This window comes from Gasterosteus aculeatus, chromosome 18, assembly GCF_964276395.1.
Source record: "Gasterosteus aculeatus chromosome 18, fGasAcu3.hap1.1, whole genome shotgun sequence".
NCBI lineage: Eukaryota > Metazoa > Chordata > Actinopteri > Perciformes > Gasterosteidae > Gasterosteus > Gasterosteus aculeatus.
In genome coordinates, this window is record NC_135706.1 from 6,108,767 (window position 1) to 6,122,277 (window position 13,511).

At 41.9% G+C, this 13,511-nt stretch overlaps 2 protein-coding genes across 3 annotated transcripts in view; one reads left to right on the forward strand and one right to left on the reverse strand.

The window, feature by feature from the left end:
- Positions 1-4,674: 4,674 nt before the first annotated feature.
- Positions 4,675-10,123, reverse strand: LOC120808372 (sterile alpha motif domain-containing protein 12). The gene is made up of 4 exons (XM_040161259.2): positions 10,037-10,123; positions 6,930-7,054; positions 6,645-6,785; positions 4,675-6,351 (listed from the first exon to the last, which is right to left on the reverse strand). Exons 2-4 carry the CDS (start codon positions 7,048-7,050, stop codon positions 6,335-6,337), a joined length of 279 nt encoding a protein of 92 aa, XP_040017193.1. The 5' UTR covers positions 7,051-7,054; positions 10,037-10,123; the 3' UTR covers positions 4,675-6,334.
- Positions 10,124-10,918: 795 nt separating this feature from the next.
- The window catches only part of scara5 (scavenger receptor class A, member 5 (putative)), a 48,208-nt gene continuing 45,615 nt past the window's right edge, over positions 10,919-13,511 (forward strand). Inside the window, exon 1 of one of the 2 annotated variants that reach the window (XM_040160926.2) lies at positions 10,919-11,114. The gene's annotated coding sequence lies outside the window, so the exon portion shown is untranslated. The remainder of the gene's footprint in view (positions 11,115-13,511) is intronic. The other variant, XM_040160927.2, reaches the window with a different exon arrangement.

Consider the following 13,511-nt stretch of genomic DNA (forward strand, 5'->3'; position numbering starts at 1 on the left):
TTGCAGTGGGATATTCAACAGTCACATATGTCTGTGCCCGAGGCCATGCACCGTATCGAGCATTGATTACTAGAGTCAGATTAAGACAGGAATCTGCAATATGGGTTTCAAATATCCTTATTTATACTGTGAGTGTAATATTTGTATATATAATAATGAAACATTTTCTTCAGTTGAGTAACAAGCAAGTGAAGTAAATCCAAACTGTCACTCAGCAGGCTTTGTGTTGATGCGTGTCTGAGTAATAGCAGTGATACTCTGTTTATGTCAACGTCAAGTTGTCTGTTTATTCACCCAGATAAATAAATTCTCTCACATCCTCCTTTTAAAATATTTTCAACATTAAAGGCTTGTGATGGAAGCTGTAAATTCATGCTAAAAATAAGCGTCCATCTTGAGGTTTTGGCATTTCAATTATCCACAACACCCAGCGCAGTACACTCTGTCATTCTGTCAACTTTAATGTTTTAATATTCTGTTTTAAAAGCCTGCTCACAAACACGCATGCAAAACATACCGAATACTGCAAACGCACACACACGTTTTTGATTTATGGTCGGAGCCGCGCCTCAGTGACTAACCAGAGTAAAGTATTTGTGTGAAGCCAAACGAGGGACGTTCTCAGACACTTTCAAGTCGGTGTGTGAAGAGGGATAATTTAGTGTAGTGGGTAATCATGTGATGAGGAGCAAGCAGGCATCATAATGTTGTGTTCTGAGTGTTCTGAGTGGAAAGGGGCCGGTTGTATGCTGCAGTTCTGGCAAGGACAGGTGGAGACAGGTGAGCAGTGTGCAGCAGGGAGTCAGGTGACTGAATGTTGACCTTCATTTTTATTTCCAAACAAATGTCGCTAGCTGTTTTTTTTATTGTTTCTTTTTCTTGCCGACTTATTTTTAATGCATCCCAAAGTCTCTGCGATTTTGTATGCGGAGTCATCTTTACACATTTACATCAATCACTTTAAAGTTACAGAGAACATTGATAGCAGAGTTCCTCCAGTCATGGACATCTGGTGGACATAAGTGAAAAGAGAACAGTTACATGAATGTGTGCATCGCACATTGTTACTGTGCGCTGCAAATGCATTTAACGGGGGACAAATCGTTGAGCAGAACAGAAGTGATGAACATCAGCAGAGCCAGCGGAGTTCAGGAGAAATGTTCAAAACACATCTCCACCCTCGGCATTTGTCTTAAGAACAAATGAACAGTCAGTTGTTGCCCTGATACTCCCATTTTACCAAAATCTCTTGGACTGGCTTCCTCCTTACGTTGGATTTTATCGTTTGTTTCTTTTATCGATCCGCCAACAAGCTTACAAGCATCTTTGCAACATAAAAAACGGACGGAGGCTGACTTGATGAAGTCACGTGAGATCTGCCCCTGGAAGCCATGAGAACTGAATCGCACAGGTGAATTCACAGGAAATACAAATTAAAAACGGGTGTGAAAGGGATGTTTGTGTGCAGTGGAAATACAGTTTATTGGATGGAAAGCCTCACCATCTGCCACCCAGAGAACGGAGCTCGTGTTTACTGCAGAACTCGTCTGGAGTGGTTAAAGACGCCCTGATTAAAAACGTTTCTGATCAGCGCTGCAGCCATGACTGATTTCCTCCCCCCCCCCCCCCCAAGACTTAAAGGCAGCAGGAGCCCCACTTCCCCTCCATCTTTTTTCACTTCGCTGCTTCCGATACAGAGAAGATAAATCAAGTGCCACGAGTCCATTGACGTGAGGGGAAAATAGATGGACCATTTGTTGACTAAACCCATTTTCCTATACTTCCAGGGTATAAAGTACACTGGTTTTTTGGTGTTGTTTTGTTGCTGCTGTTGCCTTCCATACTGTGTCACTAGTTTGTCTTGACAAATGGGTGTGTTTGGTAGCAGACGGTCACAGTGATTGGACCGGTCTGTGTGCACACACACACACACACGGGCACACACATGCACGTTGGCCTCGTCTGCCGGAGGCACCTGCTGCAGCCTGTGAACAGGTGCGCTCTGCTAATAAACTCAGCAGTACCAGCGAATCTGCTTTTATTTAGTTGTCTCTGTTATCCCTCTCCCCACCTCATCCCCCCCTCTGTTCGCTCCTAAAACAGGTGCATCGTTTCACCAAACCCAGAGCCAAAAACACGCGTCAAATAACAACTGAAAACGGTCCGAGCATCAACAACACAGAGAATGTCCAGAGATAAAGCGGTAAGCAAGCTGCAATTAACACCCGCGTGTATCCCTCAGTCAACACGGCGCTGTGTGAATAAAGCATTCATTTAACTGCTCCTGCCTCAACCTGTTTTGAATACAGCTGGAAACCTTTGGAAAAATTAAGAGGCTGAATTGAAAGCTAAAATGTATTAAATAATAAAGACTTGGGGAGGAATAGAGAGCAGCTTCAGAACAGGGATGTTAACGGGATCTTTTTAGTAAATGAAAGCTGATAAGAAATGTTGTTCTCTCTTCATCTTAATTCTTCAGGCTCAATCTAGTGTTACAGAATACTTAAATAACTTCAGTATTAACAACACAGTGCAAAACTCATTACCTCCTCAACATTTAGGTTCAGTCACACTTCGAGCCTCACTGTTGGAGGTTAGAAGTTAGTTAGAAGAAGTTTTTGCTGGTGAATTGCTACGGGCTCCAGAACTAATTCCTCTACTCTCACTCCACCACCTACTCGCTCTGCATCGTGACTGAACAAGTGCAACACATGTAGACAGATATTTGTTGGACACAGATTGCAGCTCCACAGTTGGTTACCGCAGGGTCGGATTGATTTTTCAAACAAGCACAGACTGCAAGAAAATTGAAAAGTAACGTTTGGTTGCTCTCAAGTCACTGTTTCACTTTTTACACACACGCAAGCAAAGAGGCCGTATGCAGAAATGTGAGTACACTTACTGTATCAAAACGCACGTATGTGCTTTTAGGAAAGCATTCTGCGCAAAAGTGACAACAGCATTACTATGTATGAATGTGAGTGAGTGAGTACGGGAGCATTGTGGGGCCATTAGTGATATCACAGCTGAGTCCATTGCTCAACCCAATCCGCCCCCATGTGCCGCGTGACTGAATCTATGTGCAGTCAATCACTGTTGTCGACATCGGCCCCGGATTATTTATTTATATTTTTCTAATGGTACTCAGCAATCAGAGAGTGTAACAGACCTTCTACGGCCTGGACGTTCACCGTGAAATACACGTATTTGCGGCTTAGCTATTGCGCTTTGCATTCCGTTTTACAAGAAAAACCAAAAAGGGATTTCGGAAAAACGAAATGATTATTATCATTATCTAATCGTGAGCTTCTTTTCCTGTTTGCTAAGGTTTGAGAACCAGCAAAACAAGAATACAAAAATCACCCTCTAATCTCCATCCACTCCAACAGCTTCCGCAGAGGAGGAAACCAACTGGAGTTTGATGGCACAAAATGTCCCAAATTACTACTCACAGAGAGCCAAAACCAAAGTTGGTCATTTTACTTTTCAAAAAGCAATGCCGTGACGTGTAGTGAGCAACAGGTTATTGGCGCGGCGACAGAGAGGTTGCTTCGGCTCGGAGGAGGAGGAGTTGACCTCTAACCGTTTGAAATGCTGGTCGCCATCACTGTCGCTGCACTCTCTGCCTGGTTGTTTGAAACGTTTCCCTCGATCCTTTATCTCTCAGAGACAATATCGGGACGGGTTAATGTGACAACCCTGGACTGGATCTTTTTAGGCGAGGGAAACGCAATGCTACTGTGTACAATGGTATTTCATAGACAATAATATGTATTATGTAATGTGTCATCCCATTGAACTCTTTTCAAATTGGTTATGACGTCACCAGTGTGTCTGGCTTTGTTCGCCATTAGGTCCCAAACGCACTAATGCTAGTGGGGGGCGAACGGGAGCAAATCCCAGCAGCCAGCAAGCATTTCAAGAAGAGGGAAAGAATGTTAATTTATTGAACTATTTAGGCAATATTTTCTCTTGTTTTTTTCTCTGGTGATGTTGTTTTCTAACATTGGGATACGAGCTGAATGTGCATTTAGTGGTGAAGATTTGCCTCTGGCAGTGTCGTCGGGGTCACTGGTGTATTTCATCACGCCTCCACACACAGCAACTTTTTCACTGAGGTGGATTTGGGTTTGTGCTGAGTGAGCGCTTTCCTGGGCCACGCCCCGCAAAATAAAATGTCAAACCGTCTCCTGAGGTATTAATCAAACCACACACACACACACACACACTGCAGCCGTCAGAAAGGGACAGGAAAGGTCAGTTGACAGGTTTCTTTTCCCAGAAACGTATATAATTGTGAACATGCGCGAAGGCTTTCACTCACCGAGCCTTTTTAAGTCTTTATAGACATTTTGTGTGTTGCCCTTTGCTTGCAGTACGCCTCCTCCCACTTGTAGCCTTCATGTGTGAGAGTTTTGAATTAGTGTTTTTCAATTATATACAAAATATAATTATCTTTTTAGTTTGTTTCTAAATGGCTGAGGTCTTCCAAACTCATCCAGTGCAGCTTAACGCTATGGATGTCTGTGAGTCATTTCTTTGCTTTCTTATTATTATGACCTTTTAATTTCAATAGTCAAAGTGGTTTCTGAGGCTTCTTCAGGAAGAGGTGTTTGTATGAGAAGCATGATGCCGGAACTGGAAAAGTGGAAAGATGACACACACAAGTCACGATTGTGTTGCCAAAGCGGCACTTTTAATTAGAGCAAACATATTGTAGCTTTTCCACAGCCGCATGTTCAGAAATAGACACAACCTTCTACCGTAAGTGGTGCAAATATGTGGAGGCCTCGAATACACTTTAAAATGAGGCCAACATCATACATAAAGGAAATAGGGCATTTTGGAAAATGAAGCTGATGCTGGACCACTTACATGTAAGACATTGACGAGTTGTAAATGCAAGGATTAATCACACAACCGGTATATGTATAAAAAAACACATAAAAATCGAGAAAGTAGAATATTTTTCTGTAAATATTTTCAATCTTCACTCCAGGGAAACAGAGTATTGTGTGTGGTTTCTCAGTCAAAGACCAGAGGACAGATTTTACAATGACTTTCAGTCTAGGAATGTGTGCGACCAAGAAAAGAAAAGGCTAATAGGACATTTGTATTCAACACATTGAAATGCTTAAATGGAAACACATCTATTTATTCTTTCTTTACCTTCCTATAATTTCCCTGTTTTCCTATTGACGGGCGCAATCACTCAGTAGAGCTCCTTGTAGTACACATGATCTAATACGTTTACAACATTGTTGGTTGTTGATTACTTTCGGGCCTTGTTTTATTATCACGGGTCCATTCATTAGGTTTGACTTAGTTGAACCGGTTGCAGTCTCACATTTATATAGCTAAATTAATTTACCTGATATTATGATATTATTCAATTTGATAAAAGCTTTTTACTTAAATTATACAGGGGAACTGATGTGAATATTTTTTTGCTATTTTTCTGATAATAAATCATGTGGAGTCGACAGCCACGAGGCAGAGAGTTGCTTTGAGCTAAAGGACTATTATCCTTCAAAATGAATATGTTAACAAGCTGACGTGTTAGGGAGTATAATGTTTACCATGTTCCGTATCTTGTACAGAGTGTTTGCGTGCTATATGTTAATATTCCTTAATCACGTCTGCCATTTTGTCTTGTCACAGCAGGGTAAACGCAGCTATAATTGATTAAATTAATTATGTTGCCGTGCTATTTAGTGTGTCACAGTCATCCAATTTGCCAGCATACATAATGCCAGTGTCCTCACCTAGATGGAACAGGGCCATAATTAGTGTTATTAATTACACATATGTTTACCCTGCAATTACATGTCAAATCGGCCGCTGTGAGATGGGCCTATTAGTGCTCACCATCACTGACGTGCAGCGAAGCCTGTCGCTAGTTTTGCAGGTATTTGGTCAATACAAATTACATTTTTGACTAAATTGTGGCGCTAAAGTAAAAATCAACTATTTAAAAGACACCCCGAGGGGGACGTGAAGGTCTATTACAATTATTAAAGTTGCCGTTGCGATACGCAAACAAGTCTTGACTATAGTGGTTTGACCAACGTATAGGTGAAAACATTGATACAGTGACAGGGTGCAAACGCACGGCAGATAGAAGACGGAGACTAATGGACAGCAGGCCTCAGACAAAGACGAATCTCATCCATCTGCACAGGTCAGATTTCACAAAGGAAATGGGTTTCTTTTTCTCTTCATTGATTCTTCTTTCTCGTTCACTTATGTTTCCATGACTCCATCTTTTCTCCCTCCTTCACATGGACCAATCAATGGATGGGAAATGAAAAAGGAAGCCGCATTTCATCTCCAGCTATGAAGAAAAACACTCTGCAGAGTAGCAGAGAGTACAAATAAAATATCGGTCAGGTTTCTCTCGTTGGACTGAAAGTTCGACCTCAGTTATGTTTTTATAAAAACATTTTTGATTAAAAATGGAAGGCATAGTTTCCGAAGATGGGGCAGAACAAACCAAACCAAAAAAAAGAATATCCAAGCACGGCACACTTGATTTTATGAGAAATTCCCGTACATATAACCTTAACAACCACCAAAGGACAACCAGCCATTACCGCCACTGTCTCACAGCACCCTGAAAAAATAAAACCATTTGGCATTCTCACCAGAGCAGATGTCATTGAGTTCATCGATTTCCTCTTGAACTCTGAGGAGGAGGAGGTCCTGCCAGATTTCCTGCTGCTTCTCTTTGCCCTCCAACCCGAGCAGCTCCAGGTGATGATCCTTTAATCTCAACAATGCGCGGCCTCGGGAGAGAGGGGTTTGCATGAGTGCCAGCGATCATCCATTCACGACTCGGGAGGGCGTTAAAGCAAAATCTTATTCCACAAATTTGAAATCTAAAACGGCTTATGGAGGATTTAATTTTTAATTTGATGCGTGACTTGTACCTGATATGGCGTGTTTTATTATGGCTTTATGGAGCGTGCCCAAGTGGTTTGGGTGCTGGTCCTGCACCCACTCCAGCACTTCTTCCACCGACCACAATGACACTCGCTTGGAGAGGACCATCACTCTGCCCCCACCAAGAAGACAAAAAGCACTAATATTACTATTATTGTTATTTCTATGAGTTTTGCAGGTTTAGCTATTCAACGGACAAGAACACAGGAAGTCGTTTGAAACAAACTCAAACAAAGTCACGTTCAGGAAACTGATTTGGAAAAGGAAACGAAGGCAAACAGTTAGATGCTGACGACGCTTTCTTTGTAAAAATCCATAACAGTTTATAGAGCAGCGTTGAGACACAATCTTGACCTACTGTATCACTGACATTTAAAATGAACTGCATGGTTATAATGTGTTAAAAAAAAAAAATGTTATATACAAACCACAATTCAGATAATCATTTTAGGAATGTCTCTATGTTTCCAGATTTCTGTAATTTCTTATGTAACTATAATGTTATTATAATCCGCTAGACTTATACCAAAGATTTCATGTTCGAATAAACTGGAATCACCCATGAATATTTAAAGCAGTACTTCGCAGCAAGCTACTGCGTATACTTACCAGCATGCCTTTAATTAAAAGGAAAACGTAATGGCACAGGACTTCTTGTGTGATTGGCACCAAAAAAGTGTTATTCTTTTCACTAATTCACCATAATACAATAAATCAACAATTGTTTTTTCAGGTACTTGAAAAGGTAAAAAAAAAAAACATTTCAAATTCCCAAAAATTGAGGTGTTGTCAGCTCGCCTGTCCACAGTTCTAAATCAAATTTCAAATTCAAATTGGAGAAACAAATGATTGGCTTAAATGATTATCTTTTCATCTAAATTGTTTGCTAAGGAGAACACTTCCGCTAAGGAGAAAACCTTTAGTTCCTAACAAAAAGAAGAAATGCGAAAAGAAATGTGTTGCTGTGACTATTATCGTTCACCCAACCAGGATCTGAGTGCAGTATTTCATCCCTCAGCAGCAGCTCCGCCCCGGGGTCGCATTGGACCAGGACGCCGTTGTCTCTGGTAGACCCCCAAATGTGAGGAAACGTCATTTCCACTTGATATTTGGCGCTCTGGATTAAATTTCCTTCCCATGCCCCATCGCCAACTTTCTCAGAATAAGCCTGTTTTATTCGGTGATTAATTCAACAACCCCCTTAACACGATGGCAAATAGCTCTTTAGCAGCAAGGTGAAAACTTCGACACCCTTGAGGTCCAAAAACATTCTACTGTTCTCAAAAAGAAATAAAGTTTCTTCCTCGCCTTGGGTTCTTTTGGCCTCCCTCCCAGCCATATATCCTCCAGGGCTGCACTGCTATAGGGCAAAAACTGCTAAACTGTTGTTGTGACCTTTTCAGCGGGGCGGTTGGGGTATAAATATAGGAATGTAATTTCCGGCGTTAATTAAGGGGCAGTAACAAGGTCCCAGTGGAGTAATTGACATGCAGAGAGTTAAGACCTTTGCGATGGAAGACAGAGGAAAATACCCTTCAGAGTCGGGTCGAGCCGAGGGTGAAGAAAAATATCGCTGCTGTCTGTAACGCTGGTTTTATGCTTCAGCTTTCCAACCATTTCGTTCAGGTCCACACTGCCCACTTACGACTGAACCAGGACTTGTGAACAAAAGCAATTCACAGCAACAAGCCGAGTGGGAAATTGGCTTTTTGTCTTCCAACTAAAACTGACCAACTATATATATATTGTAACACATATATAAATGTATGAGCACATTGGACAGCTGAACTGAAGTGCTTCAGGTGGTCTCAGTCCCCCACTCCCTTCTCGTACTATCTGTTCCTGCCTCTAGTTTGACAGTTTTATTAACCCTTAGGCCAGCCAAAGTTGATGTGAATGTGTGGGCAGTGTTTAGTTGGGTAATTTATTTAATATATAACAACGGGACGCAGGGGAGTGGTCGCAGAAAGAAAAGAAAGAAATATGTGATGTCGAGCGGCGTTATCTGAAAAAACAGTGCATCAACAACACGGTGGGGGGTACGAAAAGGCTTTTTGAAAGATGCAGGTTTTTTTTCCCTCCATGCGTGAATCTGTTTACATCCCCCAGGGAACAAGGGGGGGGGGGGGGGGTCATAGCCTTCAGCGTGTCATTATACTTAATTTATCTTGTGTATGTTGTTATTTTTTTTTACATGAGTTTCGATAAAAAGCCTTAATTTAAGTACTGATAGCAAGCAGTACCTTTTCCTTATACCCTTTCCCATCAAAAGAAAGATGGCAAGCATCTCTGCACAACTTCAACGACATAACATAAAATCAGGACGTAATCCAGGAGAGTGAAATGACCGTTGACGATTATTCTCATGGGGTACAATGAGGAAAACGGGACCAAATGTGTAAAAAGGGACACTTATTATTCAAGTTGCAGGTTGAGGTCCTCCTTCCCACACCAGGCGTGATCCTGCCATCTCGTGGTGCCTTTCAGAATTACGCCATCTCGTGTACTCCAGTGAAAAGTGTCGCTGTTTAATGATCCAACTTTCGTAAGACCTCGTTAAACTACAGGATTCGGCACTTGGCACGATGCAATCTGGCCTCGATGCATTCCTTCTGCTGTGGCAGGAGACTTAGACACATTTTATGTTCGGCATTCGAACAATTGCAGCTTGACTTTGGGTTTACTTTTGGCAAATAACAAAAACAGGAGACTACATCACTTCATCTAAAGCTGCATCCCCTTACAGTCACATCGTGTTCAGCTTAGATTTAAACGCGCAGAAAGTGGTTGTAAATGTTAGTTCAGACTAAACAAGAAGTATTTTGAACGCAGCCGTGCCTCTCTGTACTCGTCTGTACTGATCGTCTGTACTGATATTGATCAGTTCCGGCATATTAAACGTATCAACATATCAAAAATATGAATTTATCTGGCGAACTGCTCTGAATATACAAGTCAAAGTCGTTTTGTTAAACTCCGAAACATCAACTGCTGCCTGTAAATGGCACAAACCCCCAGAACACACTGTAGGTCAACCGAAGCACGGACCTTTTTAACAATTTATGGATTTTTGCTGAGTGATATTCATATTTACCTGCGGTCCTGTACCTGTGGGAAATGTAACACCTTCCGCTTCCCGGCTCTGCCCACCGAGCGGGCGCGCGCTCGACCACGTCTCCTTCCGCATTCCTGCTGCAGAGCAGCTCGTGAGCCCTTCATGTAGTATTACAAGTATTACAATATGTATAATACGTAGATGTTAGCGGACGTAAAGCCAAATTAATAATCTTGCAGAATAAAATATTTATTTTTAGGTGTGCACTTTTACTCCTGTTATTGGCAACGATGATATGATTGTTCGATTGTTTTTTATTTATTGTTATTTTTTTATTTTATTAAAGAATTTATACCACCATCTTTATGGGTAAAGCAGTTACTACAGTTAGTAGATACTGAGTGGAGCGTGTTGTCATATGCACAACAAATTGCTTTGGTTGGAAAATCTTTACTTCTTAAAATTGTAACTTGGCTAAAGATTTTAAAGAATGGAATACATTACGATAATTGTGAAATAGAAGATGATAACAGTTGGAGAAATAACTATGAAGGCGTCGGCAGGTATTTATAAATTGCATAGGGAATTATTCAATCTATATAAATGTGAGTATGTTTACTCGTATTGTAGAGTAGTTGCATGTAGACTCGTTATCACCTTCTTCACTTGGTTGATGATGGTTTCATGAAATAAACATTAACGTGTAAAGAATACCTACTGTATATATACCTTCTTTATTTTACATCCAAATCAATCCTATCGCTTTGTTTTTCTGTGATCTTTTAAAATCCAGTCAGGTAATGTACCGTCTTCACCCAACAGAGGGCGTGCGCGTACAGCGGGGTGCGCGCGCGCCTCTCCAACAGCTGCTCGGCGCGCACAGCCAACTTCAGCCGGAGACGTTTGTGATGGTCACGTGACGATGTAGCGTGCGCGTATTAGTCCAAATGTCTCAGCTCGGTGGCTCCTACAGAGCTGAGCGCCACCGACGGGGACTGAGCGCGTGGTGCGTGTATTTGATGCCGTCTTGGAGTTACGTCACGACGCAACTTTGTCAAGGGAATTATGAGAAACGTGGAGCTGTGATTTGTTGTTTCTTCAATTGACAGCTGCAAAGGTGAGATAAAAAGCCGTTTGCCACTGATTGTATCTGGTGTTTATTGTCGTGCAGGTTTAACGTTCACTGCACCTGTATTTAAACTCCAGCTGACTGTGTGACACCTGTCATTCATTTTCCGAAAAGATAATATGTTAAACTGTGCAATTAAAGTTATTAATGTGGTATTGTGTTGATTGAGTTATTTGTTCTAAATCGCCACATAATCTCCTGGGCATTTGACCTTTTTAAAGTGTCAAAGGGGTTGACATCTGTTAAATATTCATTGTAATTCCGTGGAAGGCACAGTTCAACGGTTCATTTCATTTTGCTCTACTACAGTGCTCTGCAGCAAGAACAAGGGAACAGGAAATGCACGTTTAATGGAGCTCATCCGCAGAAAATTGTTGCTTTGTCTTTCTGTGGTCATGGATGAAATACCTCTGCCTTTAATTAACCGAGAGAAATGGGTTAATGTTGCACATGGATGACTGAATAAAGGCAGGGCATGGTTTCATAGGTTCAGTGGGAGATTGTGCTCCAACCCAGCTCCCTACGTCTAATAAATAAAAGTTATACCATGCACTTGCTGATGGGATATGAATAGATAATCAAATTTAGGATAATTTGTAGCAGACAACACTGACATTTACAATGGTAAACCTTATATGTTCTATAAATGCTTGCACTTACATTGTTATAATTTCCAGATCTCTATATGTTTTCATTAGTTGTTCTGCCTGAGACGAGAGGCGCCGGACTCTTACATATAGCTATTTATGTGTGTTTGTGTGTATCTGAACTCCATTGTTTCCTCCCTTCCTCTTTGATTAAAACTCTCAGGACCTCTCTGATTGATCTGGAGGACCCTTCAGAGGGGCCCAACCCCGCCCCAAGGTTGGGAACCGTTGGACTCTCAGCGTACATAAAAATGTCACACCTAGCTCAACTTCACCTTTCCTTACACAACAATAAAATGCAAATGGCGCGTTACGCTTCATTATAAACAATCCAATTGTGTGATTCCACTGTGGAACAACCCTTAACAAAGTGAAAACAAGCTGATCTCCTCCAGGTACACGGTGACACCTGAGCGTCAAAAGATGAACGAGGGCGCACCGCCATTTTGTGTAGTAGCCTAGCTCCTCTTTCTTCTTGGCTAGTTTAGGTGCAGCATCTTGACCTGTTTGTTGTCATTGGATGGAGCTCCACTTCAGCCACGTGAAAATTGCCACGATGAGCTGCTGATATTGAGCGTTAAGGCTCTTTCGCGTTTAATCATATGCACGCCGGAACGGAGGGAAAAGTCTGAAACAGTCGCCAATGTCAACGGTTTACCATTCTCGCTGTTGTGCACGTGAATGTTTTGGGCTTGGATGGACTGTAAGCAGTGGTGATCAATCGAGGCCTTTAGTGACTTATGGTCTGTGCTGCTGCTTCGGGACGACGCTTTGCTCTGAGGTTTTGCTTACTTTAGATTATTTAGATATTTTCTGAATTTCATGAGTCGTTTCTGTTATTTTGTCCACAGTTGCACAGTTGAGAGATATCTTTTCCCTCCCAGCATGGTCGGTTGGCTCTCACTAACAGGGACCAACGGACCGTGTGATCAACTGTAATATCCCACGGAACTCATTGTATTTAGAAGATAACTCACACTGCCCACCCCATCCATCTCCCCCCTACACACACACACACACACACACACACACGTATGCAGGGTTACGGAACGTTTTTTGGGTATCTCCTAGCAGCCCTGATGGTTCCTGCGCAGCTTCAATCTAAATGTCAACCTGACCCCTCCGTCCCCTCTGTAATGAGAAAGTCCAGAATGAGAACTTTTTAACGACGTTGTCAAACACTCACAGATCTGCTGTCGAGGCTTGTGGGGATTTAACACCCAGCGACTTCAAAATTTGCTGTCAAAGGTGTCCATGTCCGACCGAGGCTTTTATCTACTTGCTCCGTGTTCCCTTTCTCTTTGTTGATGTGGCCGTCGTATTCGGTCTGCATCGCGCGTAGCGTGGGAAACTTTACCCAAACCAGAAGAGCAAACGTGCTTCGCTCAGAGCAAATGGTCGTCAGTTGTAACTGATTGCAATTCAGTTAAAGTCTTTGACAAATAAAACATGGGATTTTAAACCACCTGCTGGATGTACTGTATTGGTCAACAGTTGTTGAAGATGGAATCCTCTCTTGTTGTAATAAGTGCCCTTGGAGACGCTTGGCTCTCTCATTTCCTTTCATTTGGTTCAGCTTTTAGACTTTGAAAGCAGGACTCATTGGAATTCGGCCAGAAACATTTCTGTTAAAACCGTCTTCAGTCGTCCGAGAGTTCCTGCAGCTTCTTTTAATGCTTCTGTTAAAGTCAATTGTAAGCGAACTATAGGAAAGTATTTAAAGGTTAAACTTTTTATA